The 25359-nt window shown below is 38.9% G+C and overlaps 2 protein-coding genes and 1 long non-coding RNA gene across 6 annotated transcripts in view; 2 read left to right on the top strand and 1 right to left on the bottom strand.

Annotated features, from left to right (window-relative positions):
• The window catches only part of acsbg2 (acyl-CoA synthetase bubblegum family member 2), a 28389-nt gene extending 12201 nt beyond the window's left edge, over positions 1-16188 (bottom strand). The window contains exons 1-5 of one of the 4 annotated variants that reach the window (XM_047375882.1): positions 16052-16188; positions 4075-4207; positions 2998-3119; positions 1192-1463; positions 149-237 (exon numbers count right to left, since the gene is read on the bottom strand). In XM_047375882.1, coding sequence (XP_047231838.1) covers positions 149-237; positions 1192-1463; positions 2998-3119; positions 4075-4166 — 575 coding nt within the window. In that variant the 5' untranslated portion in view covers positions 4167-4207; positions 16052-16188. Of the gene's footprint in view, positions 1-148; positions 238-1191; positions 1464-2997; positions 3120-4074; positions 4208-8683; positions 8893-16051 lie in introns of those variants that run through there. The other 3 variants (XM_047375883.1, XM_047375879.1, XM_047375881.1) reach the window with 3 other exon arrangements.
• LOC124874502 lies at positions 7752-12256 on the top strand. The gene is made up of 2 exons (XR_007039817.1): positions 7752-7904; positions 11973-12256. It is a non-coding gene; the product is annotated as an uncharacterized LOC124874502 (long non-coding RNA).
• A 4198-nt stretch (positions 16189-20386) lies between the features above and the next one.
• Positions 20387-25359, top strand: part of rfx2 (regulatory factor X, 2 (influences HLA class II expression)) — a 44259-nt gene continuing 39286 nt past the window's right edge. Inside the window, exon 1 of the mRNA XM_047375974.1 lies at positions 20387-20547. The gene's annotated coding sequence lies outside the window, so the exon portion shown is untranslated. The remainder of the gene's footprint in view (positions 20548-25359) is intronic.

The following is a 25359-nucleotide window of genomic DNA, read 5'->3' as shown; positions in this document are numbered from 1 at the left end:
AAGAATAAAAAAAGTCTCAACCTGCCAGCCAAGGTTGACCTCTGGTACACTCACACCTCCGTCACTAAGCTATGACAAACATGTAAATACACTGATAAAATGGTTTTTTTGACTCATGAGCACTGAACCAGAGAACTCGGAAACTCACCCTGCCAAAATGGCTCCGATGTCAGCGATGAACCACTCTGCAGAGTTGAAGCCCAGAATCCCGACTCCGTGGTACCGCTCCAAACCCAGCTGCAGAAAATCAATTTTACTTATTAAGGGAAAAAGCTATCCAGACCTTGGGCCTAGGGTCTAGGCCTGTTTACTGTTAGGTCTGCAGAATTACTTAAATAGAACCTGACTGACTACATGAAGTAGGCCATATCGTGTCCAGTTATAAAAAACAAAATAGAGTTAAAAACAATATTTCTATGACGTACAGAAAACCTGGAACAGTGAACAGCCTTCTCAGGAGCGGCCTGCCTTCCAAAATTACTCCAGGAGTGCAGTGACAATTGATCCAGTGTGATATTTGTAAGGGAGCAAATACTTTCTAGAGCATTGTACTTTTATTATACCAACAACGCACAAGTACAACAGAAAGATTAAACACACATTGCCTACAAATGATTCAATTCCTCATCAGCCAAATAACATTTAATAAGTATTTTCTTCTAGTTTGAAATCTTTTTTTAAACTGGATGATGTTTGGACATTCCTGCATTTCCACGCTGAAACCGTCTTATAGTTTTACTCCACAGAAAGAAATATAGAAGGTTCTTAAAGTTGTTCCATAACTTAGAACGTTAAGCTTATAAAGCTAAAAATTATCATTTGCATTTACGTCCTAGTAGAAGATTCAAGGTTTGTCCTTATCCCCAAAATATTTGCAGGCCGTGTCAAACTGATAGCAGCAGACAAGCTGATCTACAACTGATCACCTCAGCAGCACTACGTTATCTCATTATATCAACCGTTGCTATGTGGACATTGATATAACTAAAGCAGCCATTGCTTCACCAAACTATAAAACATATGTGAGCTTGTCAGAACACACAGGTACATACATTTCCAACAAAGCCTAAAGTTTAGGTTTGATAGACTCATTAAGGTATGCCAAACACATTTCGTGCAGAACTAAAAGTAATCTGGTTAAACAAGGAGGCAGAGGTTTTCACCAGATTAGGAAAAAAGAAAGAAACCAACCGTTAAGAAACTCTTGGCAGCAGTGCGACAAGCCTGGTAGTACTCTTTGTAGGTGAGGGTTTTTTGTTGCTCACCGTCCTTCCAACCCAAAGCTGTGAAGTCACTAAAACGTTCAGCAGCTGCAGCAAACATCTGGTCCACAGTCAAAGGAGTCTCAGCCGCCACACCAGAGTCCCCAATCCTGAGTTTCACCTCCCCATCGCCCTGTGTTGTCCAGAGATGGAGCTCTGCTGCCGCCGGCACAGACAGCGAGTCTGGGCGCTGGGCATTCGCTGAAAGATGAGAAAAAGAAGAAACTCAGAGGTTTGATAACAAGCCTCAGTGATAATTTCTTCATTCATTCATAACCTCATTTACAGGGATGAGTTTTGACTGTAAGCTAGACGGCAGCAATATGGTTAGGGTCATTCAGTAATGTATGCTGTGTGTAGTTACAGTTGAAACCACAAATTTACATTGTTTAAAAAGACACTATTCCCTACTCACTGACATTAAATCAGTCTAAATGTTTTAGGTCAGTTAGGATTTTGTTAAATGCGAGATTAATGAGAGATAGATGTACGTAGAATTGACTTTAAAACTGTATGACCTGGGTCAAGCTTCTCACAGTAGTTTTCTGGAAGTCTGGCCTATTTCTCCTGACTGAACTGGAAGAACTGGTCGATCAGTTCTTCCACATTTGGAGGCCACATCTGAGTGTATGTAAATGAATTTGAAGAAAATAAAGGATTGTCAGAAATTCCCTCTCATTATTTTGGCATTTAGCTAATAATCAAAACAGGAGAGGTTTGGTTGAAGGTCAAACACAGAGAAAACAGGATGTTTCTATTTAGTGTATGTAAAAGTGTTGCTTTAACTGTAAATCTGTACTGATAGGTCACAATAATGTCAGCTGATCCCTGGTTTAAACCAACCTTCTTCTTAATTAGAAAAAAAAAAGTTCAATGGTGAAAGTTCAAAAACCCAGGTGTACATCACATTAGCCCCTACAATAACATCCAACTTTCGTTCATTTTACCGTCATATTTCATACTCTTTCAGAACAACCTTTGCACTATACATAGTTAAAGTACACATACTGTAGTATATAGTATATAAATATACTGTAATATGATTACAAATAACCGAATTAGGGACAGAAGCTAACAGAGTCTTCTGGGTTTCATATAGCCCAAAGCATTTTAATAATTAAACCAGGAGAATGCTTTTAGCCCTTCTGGGAGTTTACAGTATGAAAGAACAGATGGGTTATTGGCCTAACGATCAGCAGGATGTTTTGAACATTAAGTGGGGTCACGTGGTGAATTTATTGCAGGAGCAACAGCTGCTTATCAGTTCCTCTAACAGGCAGGATTGAGAATAACTTTCTCATGGAAAGTTTTTTTTTTTTTAGTAAATACAGGTTGGGTCCATGAAACAAATTTACACAGAATAAAGCTGTCTAAAAATAAGATAACAGATGTTTTAGCAAGTATACACTGTGATTTTCACAGTGAAATATAGAGTTTGTTGTTATCTTTATAGATAACATGGAAGGGAAGACTTTTCGTCAGGGACTTTATCAGGAAAGAATGTCGCAGTTGAGTTTAAAGGAAGGAAAGAGGAAGTAAAGTTTGTTCTGCCAGACAATGTGGATTCTGCTTCCTCAGGAAAAGACATTCAGGCAGCACTGCTGACTTCAGCAACAAGAACAACTGCATCAAAGATTACACTAAAGCCTACAAGTGTTTTTTAATATTATATTTATAGTTTAATTCCAGCTGCACAGAGAAAATAAACACATGGCGGTATTCTTTCAGGCCTCACCCAGTTGGGCACCTGAACTCTGCACCTCTGTGGCCGCCTCAGTCTTAGTGCTGTTGGGGGCTGCATCTCGAGCAGCGGCCTCCTCCTCCTTCTCCCCTGTGGACTCTTCCTCTGAGGACTCACTAAGTGACAGGAAGGAGAAAAACACGTAAATTTACGTAAGTTCCCAAAGAACTGGGGGAAATCTGGAGGAGAGAGGAAACACAGTGCTGAGTCATCAGTGGGACAGCAGTGGCTGTCATCATCCTAACAGCATGTTGGGCCTATTTTCTGTACAGGTCACAACAACAAGAGAACAGACTCAGTCATCTAGAAAACACAGTACTCCAGAGTTTAACAGGTTCTTTAAATTCATTCATAGATAATGAATCTTGCAGATGAAGCTATACAGACCCAATCCCACCCAATTCCTCATTCAGTTTTGCTCTTGGACCCAACATTTCAAAAAGTGTTTTAAACAAAATTGGGATTTCTTTCTTTCCATTTGAAAAGAGATGATAAATTAGGAGTGTCAGCCAGAATGCCTTTGAATATGAACGTAAACAAGTGAATAAGCTGACAAGCATGTAGGGCATTCATATTATATATGCGGTGTTTTCCCCATCAACCAATAGATCAGTTCTGACAGCTCTTTAAAGCAGGCTGTAGGTGACAGAGCTGATTGTCTACTCTGTCAAAAGCTTGTTGGAGATGGTCGAAAGCCTTTGCAGGAGCAGATGAGGAGCAGTATATTACAGTATCATCAGCATAGAAGTAAGAAGTTAAATTCAGAATGCTTTATCCTAGGTTATCTATATGCAGAAAAATAACAAATGGGCCAGAAGTGCACCTTGCGGAGCTTTTTTATGAACTTGCAATAGGTTTGAGGTAATAAGATCTACCTGAATCCCCTGTTGCCTACCTACAAAATTATTTGCAAACCATCCACTGGCTGCTGGAGTTGTGTAAAAGGCATAACCTAGCTGCAAATTAGACAAGGATAATTTCTAATGCAACACAATTTACTCACATTTACGTTTCATTACGTTAAGTTTCATTTCCTTAAGTAACCGTTGTAACGCATTTGTCTTAACATACTTTGCTGTGTCCACAATGCAGTCATCAAGGGAAGCTGACCTTTCACCTGCACCACATGACCCCAGAAAGCCTCCTGCTTGAGGTGGCTCCATCACCACTGCTTCAGACGTGGCGCTGGACTCGCACGCGGTCACTGCAAGGGACAAGTGTCACAATTCTTTCAGCTTTAAATTATGAACTCCATTGAAAAACTACTACAGAGGATCACAGGCACACCTGGAAGATGCATCATCAAGAAGAGGATACTGAGAAACGTTTAGGAGCGCACACCAAGTTTTATTCATTTTTATTCTTATTGTTGTGGAACTGTTATTTTTACAGAGTGGAATGATCACACAAAAACAGCTGCCATGATTTTTTTAAACTTACAGTGTGGCTTTGAAACAGTGGGTCAAAATAATACATAAGGCTAATTTATGTTTAAATGCCACTTAGCAAGTTGCAGAACCACATATTTTTTGTTGCCATAAATAAGCGTCTGGATACTCAGTTGGTTTCCTGCAATAGACTCAGATTTCAAGCATAGTCCACTAATTTTCAAAATGTCAGGGTCTCGGGAAGGTCATGTAACATCAGCGTTCCAGAACCAGTTCTGTGTGTCCATGTTTCAACCGTCCGACCCAAACTGTCATTGTCAGATGAAAGGAAATAGGTCATGATGTTGAAGAACAACCAAGGAACCACAGCGTTCAAGTCGCTAAAAACTGGAAACGGCTGGAGAACCAGGGTCACTCTTTTCCATCAACATGGACTGACAGAATGCAGATCAGGAAGGAAGCCTCTGCTCCAAAATTAACACCTTCTAGCTGAGCTGAAATTTGTAGCTGTCTAAATGGACGAGCCAAATGCCTTGTGGAGAAATATTTTATTATTAGATGAGGGAAAGATGATGGAATCAATGTGAGGCTTTCAAACCTAACTACATTGTACCAACTGGTGGTGGCAGCATAATGCCGAGGGTCTGTTTTGCTGCCAGTGGTGCTGGTGCATGGCACAAAGTGGATGGAATAATGAAGGAGACCCAACAGCAACCTCTTCAGGATCACATCAAAAAATACAATGACACCAATAACATACAAACAGGTTTTGGAAAAGATAAAGCAGGCAAACCTTAAAGCTTAAAAGCTGGGTCTGTGCCAGGAAACCAACCAATTTAAATGACCTCCGCCATTTCTCATAAAAATGCTCAAATATCCAACCAGAATTATGCCATGACTTTGTTAATGGCTTGAAAAAGCATGTGGATTCCCTCCAACCTGCTAAGAAACAGTTAACCAAGTGGTACTGGGGTGTATGTATAAATTTCACTCTGTGGATTAGCAAACAAACCCAAAAAAGACTCAACTTCGGGACTCTAATGCTTGGTTTCAAAAAGGATTACAGTTAAATATTGTATTTTCCATCCAGCACGAAAAAGGAATGGTTCAAACAAATCTAATAAAGATTACGTTTTTATGACATTCATGTCGATGATGACTGTATGTAAACTTCTGACCACAACAGCAGCAATAGCATGAGGAGCTTTAATAGTGTTCTAACATTGAATACAAGCATTATTTGTTTTTAGGCTTTACTGTTACATCATGACAGGAACTACATCTAATACCCCTGAACAATAAACGTTCAGCACTCAAACATGGTCAAATCCGTGCCCTTTTTCTGTCGTTCAGGCCACTGTTGTTGCACACCGCCTCATTCCCTTATCACATCTCTGACCTGTTTATTTAAGGGGGGCTGACAACACATACCAGCAGCTTCGTCTGCTTGTTGCGGCAGGAGCCCATCACGGCTCGTCTGTCAGGAACAATTAGGCTTGGGTAATGGGAAAGACTCCAGAGAGGTCAGAGAGCAGGAACGAACATGTTTTTCAGCAAGCTTTAGAGGTTAACGGACATTTGCTCAAACTTAGCCTCCATTAAACAACCACAAATGGTTCAATTTAACATTTTAACACACAGCTGCATCCAGGGTGGTGCAGTTTTGTGTAGCAAGGCGTTCACACTGAGATCGCTCAGGTTTGCCGTAGAGGGACGAGGGTGGAGGCATACATCAGGGGGTTGAACTGATACCTCCAAAACACCCCCCCACTCCTCCCACGTCTGTAGTCTCTGGCTTTGTTTTGGTCTTGGGCGTGACAGGGATCTAATCCGGCATGGGTCGGTATGACATTATTATGGGATGTTAACCTTGAGTGAAAATACCACAACTTCATGGTATCACTGTGTTTGTGTAAAAAATATAAAACACATACATGCACACCATGAGCTGCCTGCTTTTATTTAAAACAATAAGGTCACAGTAACTCCTGCTGCTGTTAAAGTAAAGCATATTGGTAAATTATCAAATTAGGTTTTTTACCAAGGAATACTATGAACAGCTGCTACATTTTTTTTCCACAACAACCAATTTTGTCTCTTAATTAAGCAAGGAAAAAGAGAATCAGACTACTTTCAGCCAGCTGACCACCAGTGCAAAACAGCAGATGCTCAATGCTGGTTAAAACTGATGTAAAATGTCAATTTGGTGTGATGTAAGAAAAAATTGACTCCGCCAAATAATTTTAAGACTTTTCATGAATGTGTCCAGTACAATGCAAGTAAAAGAACTTTTCTGATTAAAGAAAAGTACATAAGATAAAATGCTGGTTGCATACATGTGCAAACTAATACTGTGCTGCAACACTTTATTTTAAAGATTTTTTTGGCAGCACTAGTGGCCTTTATTTTTCAGTAATTTTCTGAAAGGAGGTAGACAGGAAATGGGGGCAGAGATTTGGCAAATGTCGCCAGGGCTCGAACCTGAAGGCCGCGTCGAGGACCAAAGCTTCTGTATATGGGTCGTTTGCTTAACCCTCTACACCACCAGCACCACAACCCTGAAGCACGTGGTATAAAGTCCAGCTGTCTCCAGGATCTTCCAGACATTTACTCATCTGCATCGTTTAGCTAAGGCCACAGCCTAAGCTAAGCATCACTGTAAGCTTAAGTAAATATCCAAATGAATGAAAGAATAACTCCAAGAGAGGAAAGGTTCTGGAATGGCCCAGCCAGACTCCAGAACAGAATCTGATAGAAAATCGGTAGGGTGGTCAAGAGATGTCCTCAGAGCACGAGACATGGAGAACTCTTGCGATGCAGAGTGGGTAAATGTTGCCAAATCAAGATGAGGGATGCTGAATGACTTCTAAAGAAGACTAAATGCTGATACTGAGTTTAATTAAGATTTGTTTATGTTTCATTTAACGTTTAGAGAATATGTGCCATATTATTTGTAGAAAAAAATATGATCTAGTTGTTTGACTTCTTATTTATAAAACACTGCCTTCATTCCCGATCATATGAGCCAGTCACATTCAACAACACACATAAATTCTTGACATTCCTCTTCTCATTTGCATCACGCATTTCTTCCAGAGATGTGGCTTCCCAGTATCCACAATGGGCTTTTTGTGTAATCCCATTTTAAAGAATCTCTCACATAACTGAAACCACGAATTTCAATACACATTTAATTGGCGTAATCAATAAAAAGTGAACAACTTCATAGGGGCGGTGTGGCATACTCTGCTGAAAGTTGAGAATCTTTGGGTGTGAATGTCACAAACTCACCGAGGTAATTGCATTAAATAACTAGCTCTGTTTTTCTTTGGGAAGCTGAACATTCACTGTTAGGCATGAATCACCCGGTGGAGCTAGCGCCCCTGTACAAACTGACACCATTGTAGAAATACTGCAGTCATGCAGATGGGAGAGGATTATGACGATGGAGGACAGTCGGGCTTAGCAACAGCTGGTCCATTCAGAAAGGGAAAAGGAGCAACAGTTGAGAGGGTAACAACGCTTTTTATTTTTGGTGTCTGATTAACAGAGAAGGAAAATCCTAACAGAAAAAAGCATTTGGCATGAATCAAATGAGGGGATCCCCCCAAAAACACAACGTAATTTTATCAACAAACTTCAGTTTCACCTCGGTTAATCCGCAAAACAGCAAAGGAAATTTCCCTCCTGATGGTGATTTTTCTGTTTTCTGTGAGAGAGACAAACTGAATTTATAGGATTCACATCATTATAACGTGATCTGAACCCACTGCTTCACACAGAGAGAACTGGGCGTGCTCCTCTGCATCCTCATTTGATTTTGTGATCAAATTACTCAGTTTATAAGACAGCGATTTTACAAACAAATGAGCTGCAGCTTTTAAAAGACAAAAGCAAAGAGGAAAACTCAAACAGATCAGCAGGCTGGGCAACACCCATTCAGCAAAGAGGCTGCTAGCCATCCATAGAAACCGAGCCAAAGGTTTAAAATACTCATCAGATCGAGATTTAACTTAATATGCCTATACACCCAAACTCAAAGAAAAATGAGTGAGTGACTGAAATAATTCACCTATAGGAAATAAACCAGGAAATTATTAGAATATGACATAAAACCTGTGGGTTTCCCTTATCTTAACTCATATTAACATGAAATCCACATCAGCCAGCTTGTTATCTCAGACATCATTACCAAAAACCTTCTTACCGAGCCGGGTTTGATGAGTTTGGATTTCAAGATCAATGCACTTCCTCCTACCTACATGATTTTTATTTTAAATTCAGCTACTCACGTTGCATTGTTAGATGATTCTCTTCTCAGCTTGTATCCAACAACGTTTCTCTAGGATTGCTATTTTCCTTTATTGTTTTTTAAATGAAGCAGAGGCGCCACTAATCCAACAACTGACCACGATGTCTACAGCAGCAGCATATCATTCATTTTCAAACACTAGCAGCCGGCCGGCTCTGTTGGTCCCTCCTCCCGCTGACACCCCACCAAAGACAGGCTCATCAGCTCCTTCCAGGCACTCTTCCCTCCCTTCTCATTTTATCTCAGTCTGATTGGCTGAAAATGCTCACACCATGCACCACATAAGGCCATGCAAACCTAAAAAAGAAGGAGGGGGAAGTTGCAGTGAGGAAACAGGCACGCCTTTCCGTCTTCACAGATGATGCTGAAACTGAGACCCATCCCCCACGGGAGAAATGCCACCTTTACTCACATCCACGTATGAAGTGTGGGGTTATTGTCGGACGAATGTTTTTGAAGGGCCAGGCTGTGTTTCGATGTCTGCTATAAATACACTGCATTTTCTACTGCTGTGAATAAACTTCTGCTATAGAGGCCTAATCCTGTTAGTCTACTCATTGAAAAGGCATCAGCAGATTTACTCATTTCTCATAAACAAATGTTCTCTTCACTGCGTTCCCCTTTCTCAACCACACCAGTAAAGGTTTGGGTTTTTCTGGTTCTGTGATACACAGGTTCAGCTCTTACTTGCCAGACCTGGCCTAGTTTGTGTCATTTAGAGGTTACAAATCAGAGCAAACAAAAATGATCTGGGGTGTTTCTCAAGGCTCCATTCTTGGGCCATCTTTTTCAATTTCTCTATGCTCCCCAAGATCAGTATCTGAAATACTAGAGCTGCAGCCAACGATTATTTTAGTAATTTGGTACTTGGATAAAAAAAAATGACACATTCTGCAGATAACTTAAGGTTATTTTATGAGTAACAGAAATACATAAAGTCAACATATAAATAAATTCCTTCAATTCAGCATTGCTTTGCTTAAAAAGCAATAACAAAGCATGTCTTTAGTGAACACTATTTTTAAGTTTTAACATTAGAAGCTCAGCCGTTTCTGGTTGACTTTACATCCATACATGCCAGCTGCCTCTGGAGTGAAATTGGTCACAAACAAAAAAGTCCATAAAGTGTTACTTGCATATTGCATTCTGGAAGAGATTTTTTACAACAAAAAGCATAATGTTATCCAGATAAAACAGAACCCATGTAATGTACTAAAGTGCTAAGCAATACATCTCCTATATTTTTAGTGCAAAAACCGAGAAGAAATAAAAATTGCCTATCAAAAAGAATAATGGCTAATTTAATTTCAGGTGTGATAAACACTGCCTTTTATATATCAAACCTCACTTTCAGTTTCCTAATAAAATAAATGTTAGCTACACAACTGAAAATCAGTTTGGAGTTAACATAAAATAATTAAAGCCCAACTCGTGCCATTTTTGAACAACACAAAGCTATTAGAAAGAATCTCAAGTCTATTTTCCTGTTAATTTCCTGTCGACACTCCAGTACAGTTGTTGGCGGCAATGCACTTTTATAGAATGCTAATTCATCCATATATCAGGCAATAATTAGCGAAAGTGAGAGCACTATGCAGCACAAACAACCACCTGGCCGGGACGTAGTGTGCTGAATAGTTAGAGTTTAACGAAACCTGGAAGCAGATCATTTGCCTCGAGAAATTTTAGTAATTGCGGTGCTTGAATCATTCCAGGAATTGTTTTATCTCAGTTACTGAGTCACTGTGTCTTCGGTATCTATGAGTGGATGGACCAGATGCACAAATGACAGAAGTCATTATTTTGTCCCCAAAAAATATTTACCAGCACCAAACTATGCCTAATGAGGCTAAAAACCACCATGCAAGAAATGCAGGAAGAATTATGGACTTTAATGTTAACAACCGCATAAAGGCCAATTACTATTATCAGCCTACTGCTGCCTTGGAAACATCCAGGCATAAAGGGTTTTACACTAAACTGTACACAGGAAAACTGGTGCATGCTCTTCTTTTCACTCAGGTCAATTGTTGTAATGGTGTCTTCACCAGTTTGTAAAGCAATATTAAACACGCAGCCCACAGGTCATCCAAACTATTGCTACCAGACCAATGACAAGGAAATTGATTTAATCACAGTGTTCCTTCAAATACGGCACTGGTCCTCTGGTAGTAAAAGGACAGATTTTAAGATCTTACTAATGGTCCATAAGGGATGAACGGCCTTGGGTCAACAAATATTTCAGAGCTACATGTCAGACATGAACTAGGCAGACCCCTCAGGTCATCAGAGATCTGTTTATTCAGTGTACCTAGGGCCAGAACCATACAAAGGGAGTCAGGATTTTAGGAAGTTAAACCCATTTTTACTGGTTGCTCAAATTTAAATAAACTCAACTTAAGGCTTGAAGACTTCAGATCATTTTCTGTACAAACAAACATCCCCTGACCGTTTACTGTAAGGGCCTGCAGCAACCACGGACACAGGTGCTTTACAAGAACTTTGTATGCTGACCTAATTTTAGGTGTCTGTCAGCCAAACTATGCAGCCTGACAAGCCAATCCTGCTCGTCTTGACTGACAGAGAACCAAAACAAAGACTCACCTGTTTAAAGGAACAAATACTAGAGGTGAGACAAGAAATACATCTAACAATAATAAACTAACAGCAAACTGCACAACTTCAAGAAAGCAGAAAATTAGAAAGACAAGGAAAAAACCATTTCATTTCATTTCTAAACCCTTTGCTTTAGGCAGCTGTGAAGATGATTAAACCACCTAGTGGTGGTCTAGAATTGAATTTTAAGGGGAGTTAAATGCAATCATTTTCCTCACTTGTAGCTTTCATATGATCAAGGTAGGCTACATGAATGTTCTATTGAAACTCAATGAAATATCCAAAAACCACAGACGTTTTTTTGACATATGTAAGCTTACATTTAAACTTACAGAAATACATTTTAAAGAAAGTAATACAGTCCTACTAAAAGGACTGATCTCAATATGAGTTTGTATATAACGTTTATACTCTAAATTGCCCTTAGGTGTATGAATGAGTGTGTGTATGGTTGTTAGTGTGTTGCCCTGTGATGGACGGGCAACCTGTCCAGGGTGTACCCCGCCTCTCGCCCATAGACTGCTGGAGATAGGCACCAGCTCCCCCGTGACCCACTATGGAATAAGTGGTGGAAAATGAATGAATGAATGAATGTATAAATGTTCAGAAGACCTTACAAATGTGTGCAATCACTCCTCTGTTGACAATTTCAGCCAATCACCAAGCGAGACAACACGACTGAGCCACCCCACCACGGCAGCACGTGACACCCAGAACCCAGGCGATCCAGTGCAACCACGCATGCTACACCGACATGCTGCAGGGGAGGCTCAGTGCTGACGCATCCTTGAAAGAGACAGCTGCTGCTCACTGCACCATTTCTCTCCTCCCACACTCTGCAAGCATGCATGTTACAGGAAACAAACACATGTAACAAGACTCCTGCATGCTGCATTACTGCATTAATAAAGGAGCTATGCTTTGCAAAAAGAAAAAGTAACACAGATGGTAGGCCAACATTATTCGAGCACTCGTTGTACATGTTGCTCTTTTTAAATGCTTTGAATCAACCAATCTCTCAGATCGTTTATTTGAGTCTAAACGAAGTTTGGTGTATTTTTACTAGCGCTTTGAGCTATTTTTGTACAACTGACATTTTAACAATGACAGTTTAGGATTTCAGGGGGCCTGATTTAAAGATAAATACACAATAAAAGGTAAGAAATGCAGGAATAGCATTCCATAGTGGTAAATATGGTAAATATTAATCACCAAATAAAAAATCCTTTTAAAGTAAATTGTCATTCAAGGAGGTTTACAATCCTGATGAGTTCCGTTTCTCTAGATGTCACTTAATATGTTTTATTCATATTTCATGCGGGATTTTTAAATTAAAGCCTAATAAAGAAGTCTGTTTATAATTGTATTCAAAGAATACAGCCCTGGCCCCTGGGAAAGTCATTGTGGTCATCTAGTCCAAAATAGGGCTAGAATCAGTCAGAGTACATATAGAGAGTTTCGTGAGAAATATTTCATCTTTATTCTAAATTTCATAGCACAACTGAAACTCAAACCTGGGAATCAGAGCAACCTACACGTCTTACACCTCTGGATAAAATATTGCATGTATGCTGAGAAATATGACATTGGCATATTCAGGCGGCTTCAGATTTTGACAGCAGACACCACTATATTTTTAGTAGTAATTATCTTTAGACCATTTATATTTAGTATATAGATGGTCTACCCTTAACCTCAACAGGTATCGCTCTCTAGCAGACATTATCTTTTAATCTGATGATCATAATGTAAGCATAGGTTATACTGGAATATTCTAGGGGTGAATTTTCACATCAGAAATGATTCAGTTGTTACATTTCCAGCTCCAAGTCGAGACGGACAAGACCATTCTGCGACCAAGAAATGTAAAAAAGAAAGACGGAAATAAATGGGCTCGGGGAAATCCATTGGGTAAGAAAATACAACAGGGATAGATTAGCGGAGAAAATATATCAGTGTTTAAGAAATAAAAGGACAGTAAATTCATTTGAAAAATTATATTTGTTTGAGGAAAGAAATCTTTTTTTTTAAATAAATTTGGGTGGTAATAAATATGAAAAAAATAAACGGGGTAGAAAAAATAAAACAGTAAAGAAATTCCCCTGTATTAAATAAACAAAGGAAAAATATAGAGTTCAAGTAAAAACGTAAGAGTTACAGTGGGGAGAACAAGTATTTGATACACTGCCAATTTTGCAGGATTTCCCACATGCAAAGTATGTGGAAGTCTTTCATTTTTATCATAATTACTCTTCAACTGTGAGTGACGGCATCTAAAACAAAAATCCAGAAAATCACATTGTTAAATTTTTAAGTATTATGTCATGGTTGTATAACATAACAACCAGTAAGAATCCTGGCTCTCACAGACCTGTTGTTCTTCTATAAGAACCCCCCCCCCCATCCTGTTCTCCACTCATTACCTGTATTAACTGCACCTGTTGACATGGCAGGACCTAGTCAATGACTTGAAGAAACCCGAGACCACAGTCTCAAAGAAGACCATTAGTAACACACTATGTCGCCATGGATTACAATCCTGCAGCGCACGCAAGGTCCCCCTGCTTCAGCCAGCATGTGTCCAGGCCTGTCTGAAGTTTGCCAGTGACCATCTGGATGATCCAGAGGAGGAATGGCAGAAGGTCATATGGTCTGATGAGACAAAAATAGAGCTTTTTGGTCTAAACTCCACTCGCCTTGTTTGGAGAAAGAAGGATGAGGACAACCCTAAGAACACCATCCTTACAGTGAAGCATGGAGGTGGAAACATCATTTTTTGGGGATGCTTTTCTGCAAAGGGGATAGGACGACTGCACCGTATTGAGGGGAGGATGGATGGGGCCATGTATCTGGAGATCTTAGCCAACAACCTCCTTCCCTCAGTAAGGGCATTGAAGATGGATCATGGCTGCGTCTTCCAGCATGACAACGACCTGAAGCACACAGCCAGGGATCAACTACAAACTGGCTCCGTAAGAAGCATCTTAAGGTCATGGAGCGGCCTAACCATTCTCCAGACCTGAACCCAAAAAAAAAATCTTTGGAGGGAGCTGAAAGTCCATATTGCCCAGCAACAGCCCCCGAAATCTGAAGGATCTAGAGAAGATCTTTATGGTGGAGTGGTCCAAACTCCCTGCTGCAGTGTGTGCAAACATCAGGAAACATCTGATATCTATAATTGCAAACAAGGTTTCTGTACCAAATAATAAGTTTTGTTTTTCTGATGTATCAAATATTCAGGTCATGCAATAAAATGCTAATTATTTACTTCAATTTTCAAGAGGAGGTTGAGAAACACCAGAGCCAACCATAAAAACAAGATGTTTGTCACTATTAAAACAACCTGGGCTTCCTTGACACCTCAGCAGAGCCACAGGCTGATTGCCGCCATGCCACGCAGCATTGATTCAGTAGGTAATATTTCACTAGATCAGTAAGTATGGAAGGTATTTATCAGTCTTATGTAATATTCACATTTTCTATTAAACTGAATTTTGTTTTTGGATTAGCTGTAAGCCATAATAATCAAACTTTACTGAAATATATCACTCTATGTGAAATCAATCTATATAATACAGCTGCAGATTTATGTGCTTTATGTGAAATTTGGTTGTTTTTTTTATCTGTGAGCCATCATCGTCCAATGAACATAAAAAAAGTTTTAAATATATAGTACAGTGTAAAGTAAATTTATGCAATATATGAGTTACTGCATTCCTGAGATAAATACATTTTGCAATGACATTCTAACTGATTAAATAATACATTTAAACTGCACTTATTACTACATTATAATTATTAAATGACATTTATATAATAGTAAGAAAAGAGCCGGTTGGGAGCCGAAAGTACCGGTTCCCTGTGGGCAGAAACTTGTGCCATCAGAAAATCAATTTAAATTAAGAACTGATTTTGTATTTGCATAATTGATATTAAATGCACTAGTTTGAAAATGAATTTCGCTCAATTAAAACTGAAATAAACGGTTTGAAATTAAATTAACTTGCTTTGAAAACGTATTTTGTTGTATTGAAACTTCAGTTTGACCCCTTTGACCTTTAGGTCTATAATTCAGTTTTATTTCCAGAATTCAAAATAGTTTTTGTGTCACACATCCGGGTCCTTGAGGAAGCCACAGTAACACGGTTCACATCAAGACCAACTTTCTTCACGCCATCCGTGGGGCGTAGCGGAGCTTGGCAGATGTTCAATCATGGACCCAGATGTGTGGCACAAAACAATGAATTTTGGAAATAAAGTCACAGTTGAGTTACAGAACTGAAAGTGAAAGCAGTTGAACTGACTTTTTAATACAACGAAATACATTTTCCAAACATATGAGTTCAGTTTCAAACCTTCAAATTATTTCACTTTCAAACCAGAACATTTAATTTCAAATTACCCGAATGAACGTTACTGTAGCTCGCAAGCTAGCACGACCAAAACAGATGTAGATGTATGAGGAGCGGGACTTTAACCGAGGAAGCTACAACCGAGATCGCTGAGGCTGGATATCAGTTAAATACGGTTTCTGAAAGATTACAAAATTAACCGAAAACATTTCATGAAGCTGGTGAATTGAATGATTAACTAAGAAGACTTAGCAACCGACAGACGGACACGTTAAAACAATTAGCGTGTGCTGTAAACTCTAACTGCCCCTATTTACTCCATGATATAGTTTTAAAAAAAACAACAACAACAGATAAATGGTGTGTTAATAATCACTTACCGCCAGAAGAAGCTCTTGAAGCAGGTATGTCTCTAACTGACAACCAACGAAATAAAAGGAGTACTGCTGCTGAGCTGCTGGAGCCATCTGCCCCTTTTACAGCTCAAGATAACACTCCCACTAAACTCCAATACTGGACCTTAATCCACTCTGAACTATATATATTTATATATCAGTCTGTAATTAAGATATATAATGTGAGACACTGTAATAAATAAACTTTTCAATAATATTCAAACTTACTGTATATGACTTTATATGTGTACTTTTCATTTTAACGTGTGTTCATAATCATTTCTATTCTAATTGTGTCTTCTTTTTTTTTTTTTTATGTAAGATTTCACTTTAGTTTCATTTGAACGTTTTGTAACTCAACAGAACAGGCGTTACCAGTTCATTAAAAGGCTTTAGTAGGATTATCTACGGAGATTAGATTAAATTAACAATTGGTTTTTTTCCAGTACAGGTATGTGCTGCCATCGTGTGGTAAAACATATAATAACATGAAGTCAAGGTATGCTTTTAGCGAGAACATTTCCCCATTTGTGTATAAAATAAACATGTCTAAAGCTATATTCCAAAAACATATCTCGACAGGGATAAGGCATCAGATAAGGCACTAATGTGCGTTGTGAAAACAGAATAGGATTGCCAAAGTCTTGTGAAGGGGCAATATGTTTTTTATAATTATTTACTTTAATACTCTTGTGATTTAAGTTCACGTTACAATGCAAAAAGCTGTTTTTAATTTATTTTACCAAAAGAACAGTTATGCAAAACAGTGTATACCTTGACAATTTGTGCTGTAAATTTCAAAATTAAATATTAAAGTATTCAAAAAACAGAAATATATGGTCCAAATTTATTTCTATAAGGTAAGGTCTGTAAAGTCAGTACAATCAGAGAACCTAACTGTACTTTAATTGGGATTTTATTTGATTGTCCGGCATAAAGTAGTGTACAGTTGTAAAGTGGAAGGATGCTTCACATCCCTCTGAACACACCACCCCCATAGTGAAACAGGGTGATGGCAGCATCATGCTGTGGAAGTGCTTTTGTTCAGCAATGACAGGAAATCTGTCTTTGAAGATTATTGAAAACCATCTTTCCACATGTTTTCTATGTCCCACTTTGAGTGGAATATTTTAACCCCAACAGGTGCATCTCAATGAATTAGAATGTAATTAAAAAGTTTATTTATTTTAGTAATTATATTCAAAAAGTGAAACTCATATTTATTGCACACAGTGGCATATTTCAGCCTTTTATTTATGCTAATTGTGATGATAATGGCTTACGAAAAATAAAAACGCAAAATTCTGCTTTTCAGAAAATTTGAATATTTAGTAAAACCACAAAAGGATCTTCCATACACATATTTTGGTCTGGTGAAATGTATGTCCATACAATGTACAGTATGTGCACTCAATACGTAATTGGGACAAATGTTTCAAGAAATACTGCATCAATGTGGTTGGTCATGGAGGTGATCAGGTTGTGGTTTTGCAGAGGTGTTAAGGATGTCCATCAAGCATTGCGATGTCATTAAAGCAGGTTATCTACTATTGGCAGAAATCAAGTACTGCTGGAAAATAAAATCAGTATCTCCATAAAGCTTGTCACCAGAAGTAACATAGATGTTGCGCTTCTCCGTTCTTCCTTCTCCACTCTCTGAAAAGTCTTGATTTCCATATGAAATATTACTTTGGGCCAGTGACCCAACAGTCTGATCCTTTTGTTCTACTTCGCCAAAGTAAAATTATACTGATTTTTGTTCAGGAGTGGCTTAGGACAACGAATATAATTGTAGTCCATGTCCTGGAAACATGCGTGCGGTAATTATTGAGGGTTTTTGTGAATTCTCCCCAAAAGCCTGACAGTAAATGGGATTTTCTTCACAATTCTCACTCAATGTTTTGCTTGTGCACCTTTTTCTACCACACCTTTTCCTTCCATTCTAGTTTCTACGAATATGCTTCGGTACCACATTCTTTGAACAACCAGTTTCTTTAGCAGTTTGGTTTTGTCTCTTACCCTTCTTGAGCAGACTACGACCTTCTACTAGACAACTGTTGAGTCAGCAGTCTTCAGCACACACTACCAGTCAAAAGTTTTACATACACTTTCTCACTTAATGGGTCTCTTTATTTTCATGACTTTTAAGTTGTTGATTCTTACCAAAGGCAACAAAACCAGGAATGAACACACATGGAATTATATAGTAAACAAAAAGTGTAAAATAACTCCAAACATTTTAATATTTTAGATTCTTCAACCCGTTGCTTTGATTATTGCTTTCCTCTCTTGGTATTCTCTCCATGAGCTTCATGAGGTGGTCACCTGAAATGGTTTTCTAAAGAGTCTTGAAAGAACTTACCAGAGGTTTAAAAGGTTAATGTTTCAGTCATCACAGCAAAGGGCGGCTACTTTAAGGAATCAAAAATATAAAACATATTTAAAGTTCTTTAAATATGTTTTATATTTAAAGAACTTTAAATATCTGTGGACCTGCTCAGAACTTCCAACGAACCATCAAGGACAATGGCCTCTGTGACAGTGCTTCATGGACTTACTTACACACACACACATGCTCAAGATAAACATATGCACCCCTCACACCACCTTCACCGTTCCCAGCATAATGTTGTTTTGTAAACTTGTTGCTTCTTTGTGCTGAGGTTTTTTTGCAATCTCAAACTGTATCCTGCTAAGGATAAAGTGTGAAGTATCATGTCATGTCTTGTGTCATGATGTATGTTTGGATGGGTTGTACTGGAATTCTAATTTCCCCTCGGGGATCAATAAAGTATCTTTGAATTGAATTGAATTGAATATAAAACATAGCCCAAAAGTTGTCTCTCCCAGAGGTGTCTGGGGAGAGGGACGTCTGGGTGTCTCTACTGAGTCAGCTGACCCCGTGACCCGGTCCCGGATGAAGCGGAAGACGACGAGTATGAGGATGAGTATTTGAAGTTCTTTGTCAATTTTCTGTTTGCTATATATAATTCCACGTGTTCATTCAGTGTTTTGAGGCCTTCAGTGAGAGTCTATGTAGAATGTAAATAGTCATAAAGAAAACCATTAAATGGGAAGGGCACTGACACTATGACCGGCACTGTCTGTAATCCATAACATGGCCATAACAGATTTTTGTATTAAAAATGACTTTTATTGGTGTTTTATACAATTTTAGCTGTTTTGTGAAAATAGGTGTTGCATTTTGAAGTCATTGTCTTAAAACTGAACACAAATTTCACTCTGTACACCTCAGACTTCCAGTACAAGACAGACTTCTGTCATCTGCAGAAATACTCGGATGATTCTGCAGTCGTGGGGTGGATCAGAGATGGACAAGAAGCTGAGTACAGGATGGTGGTGGACCGCTTTGTGGCATGGTGTGGAAACAATCATCTCATCTTGAACGTGACTAAAACAAAGGAGATGATTGTAGATTTTAAGAGAAACAGGAATAAGTCAATCACTATTTCTATCATGGGAGAAGAAGTGGAGGTGGTGGAGGAGTATAAATACCTCGGTGTTCAACTGGACAACAGACTAGAGTGGAGATGCAACTGTGAAGCCGTCTACAAGAAGGGACAGAGCAGACTGTACTTCTTGAGGAAGCTTAGGTCATTTGGTGTTTGCAGCAAGATGCTGCATATCTTCTATAAGTCTGTTGTGGAAAGTGTCATCTGCTGGGGAAGCAGCATCAGAGCCAGGGACTTAAAAAAGCTCAACAAGCTGATAAAGAAGGCTGGCTCTGTTCTGGGGACTCCTCCGGAACCTCTGGAGATCATTGTGGAAAGACGGATTCTTCATAAAATGAAGAACATTATGGAGAACCCTGAGCATCCTCTTCATGAGACTGTCCTACAACAACAGTGTCTTCAGTCAGAGGCTTCTTCAGATCTGCTGTAAGACGGAGCGCTACAGGAGATCCTTCCTGCCCACAGCCATCAGCATCTACAACGGCTCTTTGAAGAAACCTACATAATATGAGCTATAACAACATTTAATTTCCCTTTGGGATTAATAAAGTATTTTTGAATTGAATTGAATTGAAATAAAGCTCTTGAAAATCTCACTGTGTGTGTGATTCATTATAAAATATGAGTTTCACTTAAATAAATTGAACTCCTGGAATGCCCTGGAATAACCCTACAAAATATGATTTAGCATATCCTATATTACGCCGTTTTCCCACGACCACAGCACCCCCTAGCGGCCTAATTTGAACTAACAGCCTGGTCTAACTGGGCGGAGCGCTTTTCCCTCTGGCTCCTCCCTCACATGGTGAGGCCCTTGACATAAGCGTTCGAAGGTAGCAACAGTTGCCTTGAGACCCCGCCGCGCTATAGTGACTGTAGCCGTGGAGACAGTTACTTGCCAACGCGCGCAACACTCAGCAACAGCAGCAGCAGCATCTGGAAGTCACCGAGTGAGTTGGAGAGAGGGAAAGAGAGCAGTTCCAGGGCAGAACTTTTCTCAAGGCAAAGGTGATTTTATGTTTATAAAACTTAGAGGCTAATTTCATTTAAAGGGAGGAAGAAATGTCTATTCTCGAGCGCGTCTTCCTGAATGTAACTTTCTCCTATTTCTGGCATCCGCCCCAAGTTGCGAACAGCTTTTTCGTTAAGCGACAACATTTCGCTTCTCATGTTCGCTCTGGATCTATTCCAACTTCTGCAACAGCTTGCGTTCAACATAGATTATATGTGACTACAACTCCGAACTAATTCAACACTTCACACTTGTTGCTACCATGTAGTTTAGTGCAAACCGAGACGTGATCGCTCCTTCAGCTCAGTTCCAGCTGGATGGATGGATGGATGGATAAACGTATAGTAGACGACGGCTAATGCTAATTCGGTTGCCGACATGAGAGCAAGTTCACCTGCGAGTTTAAACGTGGGTAGAGTTGTTGAGGATTGTTGTTGGGGGTTTTTGGAGACGACACGGTGAAACGTCGGCCGTTGATTTCGTTTTTTGAGCCGTTTAAACAGGTGGAAGAGTAGCTAGCTAGCCTTAGCACCGTTGGTTCTGCTGCTAAAACTGTTGCCAACGGTTCGCTACAGTCTACGTCCAAACTTATTCAACGAAACGTTCACTGCAGATGTTTTGGGTTGTGGTTTACTCATAGTTCCCTTCCTAAAACGAACTAATCATTAACAAGCCGAGCTCTAATATATTTCAACTTTTTCCAAGCGACGTCAGAGACACCTAAGCTTTAGTTGGTTTCTGTCAAAATTAAATGGTCCCTCATCAGAATTCATAATGATATAAATCAAAATCTGGGATGGTGCTCTACAAAGTTAGGTTGCTTTTAGTATTTCAGACCTGACTTTAATAACATGATGTGTTACAGCTAGGTGGTGCCACTGCATGAGGATTCTTAAATATATATATATTACTGTCTTGTAGTCTTGTGATTAAAGTCCTTATTATTCAAGTCATCCAGTCAATTAATATTAAGTGACTGGAGTTATCTTTAGACATGCGTCTTTCAACAATTATTATTATTTTTATTAAATAAACCCTTAAACTAAGTTGATTGTTAATGGGCAAGTTATTCTCAGCTGCACATTTTTCTTTGTTCAATTGCCAGCTATTTTATCCATCTGCAGAGCTGCAGATCCATCTGAATCTCAGCCATAACTCTAAAGAGAAACATTGGATAAAGTAGATCCCCTGACATTTTTATTTGCCATTATATAGACATTTTCTACAACAAATTGCAAGACCTCTTTTCCTAAGATGATTTTGCCTTGTTTTCTCAGGAGGCGCATCATTCTGAAAAACCATTAGGTTTTCGGTTATTTATGTTTTATGCCGTTCAAGTAAAAGCAGAATTGTCCATACATTCTGAATAAATTGAACTGTCTTAACTAAAAACATTTATAGTAAAAATGGAACTATAATTTTTCCCCAACAGGCCATATTTACAGAGCTCTTTAAAATACAGCAGTTTATGAGAAATCTGAAAAAGTTAATTATAGTATATCTCCTTTACAAGATGAATTATAACCCATTAAGTTTTTGTTGTAAGATGCCAAACCCTAAAATAATCCTTTTTTTTTCTTAAAATTTCTTTTGAAACAAATAACAGCAATCTCCAACTTAATATTTAAGAGAACAAGAAGCTCAAATATACTGTTATGTGTAATGTCGTTAACTCATTCATTCATTTATTGTAGCTGTACAGCAGTGTCAATGTGACGCACTCTGGCCCACCAGTTAACAGCTATGCCACTTTTATTCCCTATTAAACAAAACAACACTGTCGGTGGACGCTTCAAGGCGCAAACATCTAGCAATCATTTTCGAGTCTGTTCTTTTCAGAAGCGTCAACACTTATGGCCAAACCATCCTTATCCTCTTTTGTCTCAGCACACTTCAACTGGAAGCATTCAACATGTGTCACTGACTGCAAGTGACATGTGTCAAATAACCAGAGGCACTCCTGTTCTGGATTAACCCTTAAGCAGCCTTTCTGTGATCAATCATTAATACATTAATCTATGTTTGGATCAGAGGTGATGTCACACCATGTATGTGAAAACGTTTCAAAGAGAAAATGATTACAGGGTTGACATTTTAAACTGTCTTTAGCATCTCATATTAGCACTTGGTGTACCTAGTGGGATTTAGTATTGCCAACAACAGTCTCTGTTTGTATTCTTTGTAGAAGTACTAGTTTCTTATCTGAACTGGGAGTTTTCCAAAAGACTTCCAACATTTCCAGATCCAGCATGGTACATGACAGTCAGAAAGATATTCTTAAAAAAAGATAGAACCGAGCAAATTTCCTGTAGTACCATCAGCTTCCTGTTATCTGGTAACATCTGATGCCTAATTATAGCAGCATGAATGAACAGCCAACATGCCTCCCTAGAAAAGAGGCTTTTTGTTGTTAACGCCTCACTGATACAGAAAGTAGCTGAGTCTTCTTCACATAGTAACGCCTTCCACACTGACCAGTGTTGTTTTCAATGCGATCTGGTGGTGTTTCTTGATGATGCGTTGAAGATTGGATTTTTAGTTTGTATTAGCTTTTTTTTTTTTTTTGAATGACTTAAAATGCAGGGTAAAGTTTCTGGTTACGCTGCCTGTCTTATATACTTATATACTGCATGATCGGGCATTACTTTCATCGATATGTTCCAATGTCCTCGGTTTATCTTTAGGTATAACTTGAATCAGAACTAATCAGTTTTCTTTTATGTCAAACTAGTTCAACAATTCTGGATATGATTATATAGATCATAGTAAATGTTCTTTAGATTTAAATGATTATAATTATTTTGGATACATTCAGCTACATAATTGAGTTCCTTTAAACTCTGAAAAATGTAAAGCTTTGTTTTGAATTGAGAAACTTTGACTAGTTGGACATTCCTCTCAGCAGCAATAACACCAAATCATAACAGTGGTAATAATGATGACTCTGCTGAAACTATACCAGCCCCACCTCCCTGTTTGAGCATGACACTGTTATGTTTACATGGCAACTTGATACACAAAAGCACAGAAGGCACAGAAAGAGTGGGGGGGTCAGGGTTGGCCAAGGAGTGAAATGTCCAGATCAGGTATATTTTATCTCCCTCCTTGTGGCTGGACTGCATACCTTTTAGTTTGCAGAGGCAGGTCTGACAGAAAAAGTCTATAGAAAGCACCTGGTGGAAAAGTGCACAATTAATTCTGTGTTTGTTTCCAACCTCCTGTTTTAGGTGTCCTGTTATCTTCTATAATTTGAGGAATATTTCTGGCTTTATTAGCCTGTGATCATTCTGTGTTTTAGCACTAAACACAAGACTGGTTTGTAACTTCACACAACAACGAGCTTCTGCCCTAGCCTTAGTGCTCACCTTGGCATTCTAAATACAGATCTTTTTGTTGGATTGCATTATAACTGTTACTCATGTTCTAAATGTTTGATGAATCCCTGTGTGTACTGTTTAGCAAGCAGTAGAACAGCTGCAGAGGTCTCTTGGGCAGTAGGTGACCTAACAGCTTTTAGTCACATGTTCAATGTGTGTGTGAAATTTCTGGGTGCATTCATAAGTGTGTTATGTCAGGGTTTGCCTTTGCTGTATTTAGCTATTTTGATGAGACCCTCTGTTGCCCTCAGGAAGAAATTTCCAGTCCACCATATATTAGGGATAATGAATAAGATTCTTAACCTCGAGTAAAAATACAACAGTTTCATGTTATCATGGTATTGACATAAACATTTAAAACAAATGTCTGACATAATGTGATGTGAGGAACAAATATTTAAACTTCTTCATAATCTAATCAGCCAGCTGAGGAGCAATGTGTAGCAACAGGTGGGGGGTGTCTGTGCTAAGTTATTCTGGGCTTTGAACAGCTCCAGAAAACTGTGGTCACCTTTGCATTTTTTCTTCTATCCCATTAAAATGACTTGAAACTGGAAAAGTTTAGCAGTGTTTTTTTTTTTTTAAACCTTCATGTAATTTGACACATGAAATCAGCCCATCCCCACAATAGTAACATATTTGCTTCTGGTGGCTGTTGTGCATTGGATAGAGTTCCACGTACCTCTTGCTTTGGAAAGTGAGCTCCTTGGCTATTTTTGCACAGGTCTTTGTCATATTTTAAGATCCTTTTAATGGTTTGTTGCAGAACTCAAGTCATGGCATGTCAGGAAATTACGGAGCAAAGCAGAAGGGCTGAGAGAAGAATTCCTCGTGGGGGCTTGTTAAATAGAGATTAGTAGTACCATTAGTACACACAGTATGAAACAGTTTAATAATTTTCACAAGTCACTGGTCTGTTGATTGATGTAAAGTTATCTGTTAAAGCGAAACTGTATCTCTTGCTTTAAGTCCATCTGAAAAGATTTTGGAAACTGTGCAGAATTGTTCGCTGCTAGGAAACGGAGAAACAACTCTTGTTGTTTTCTCAGAAAATGCAGTCACTGATTCGCCCTCGTGCAATGGCAACAAGCTGAGACCTGTTGTGAAATGAAATGTTTTTCAGTCTGTACCCTCTGTCTGAGTGTATGTGTCATCAGCTACATACCTCGCATTACACCTGCTTGTTTCATGGCTACACAACTGATAATTAAATTTCCTGCCCCAAGATGAAGACAAAGCACCAAGATTTGCATTACAATGACCCACCCCCTCCCTGAGTTCAGGCAGATAGCTGCAGACCCCTATTTGCTCCCCACTTTTCCTTTCTTTTGTAGAGTTAGGGGCTAGTTAAGATTTGGCTGTTTGGTGAAAAAACTCTTCGTATAAACCTGCCTCAAAGGTCTAAACAAATCCAAGATGAATCTTTTTGGT

Source organism: Girardinichthys multiradiatus, chromosome 9 (assembly GCF_021462225.1).
Source record: "Girardinichthys multiradiatus isolate DD_20200921_A chromosome 9, DD_fGirMul_XY1, whole genome shotgun sequence".
NCBI classification, from domain to species: domain Eukaryota; kingdom Metazoa; phylum Chordata; class Actinopteri; order Cyprinodontiformes; family Goodeidae; genus Girardinichthys; species Girardinichthys multiradiatus.
This window is presented reverse-complemented; position numbering and strand designations above follow the sequence as displayed.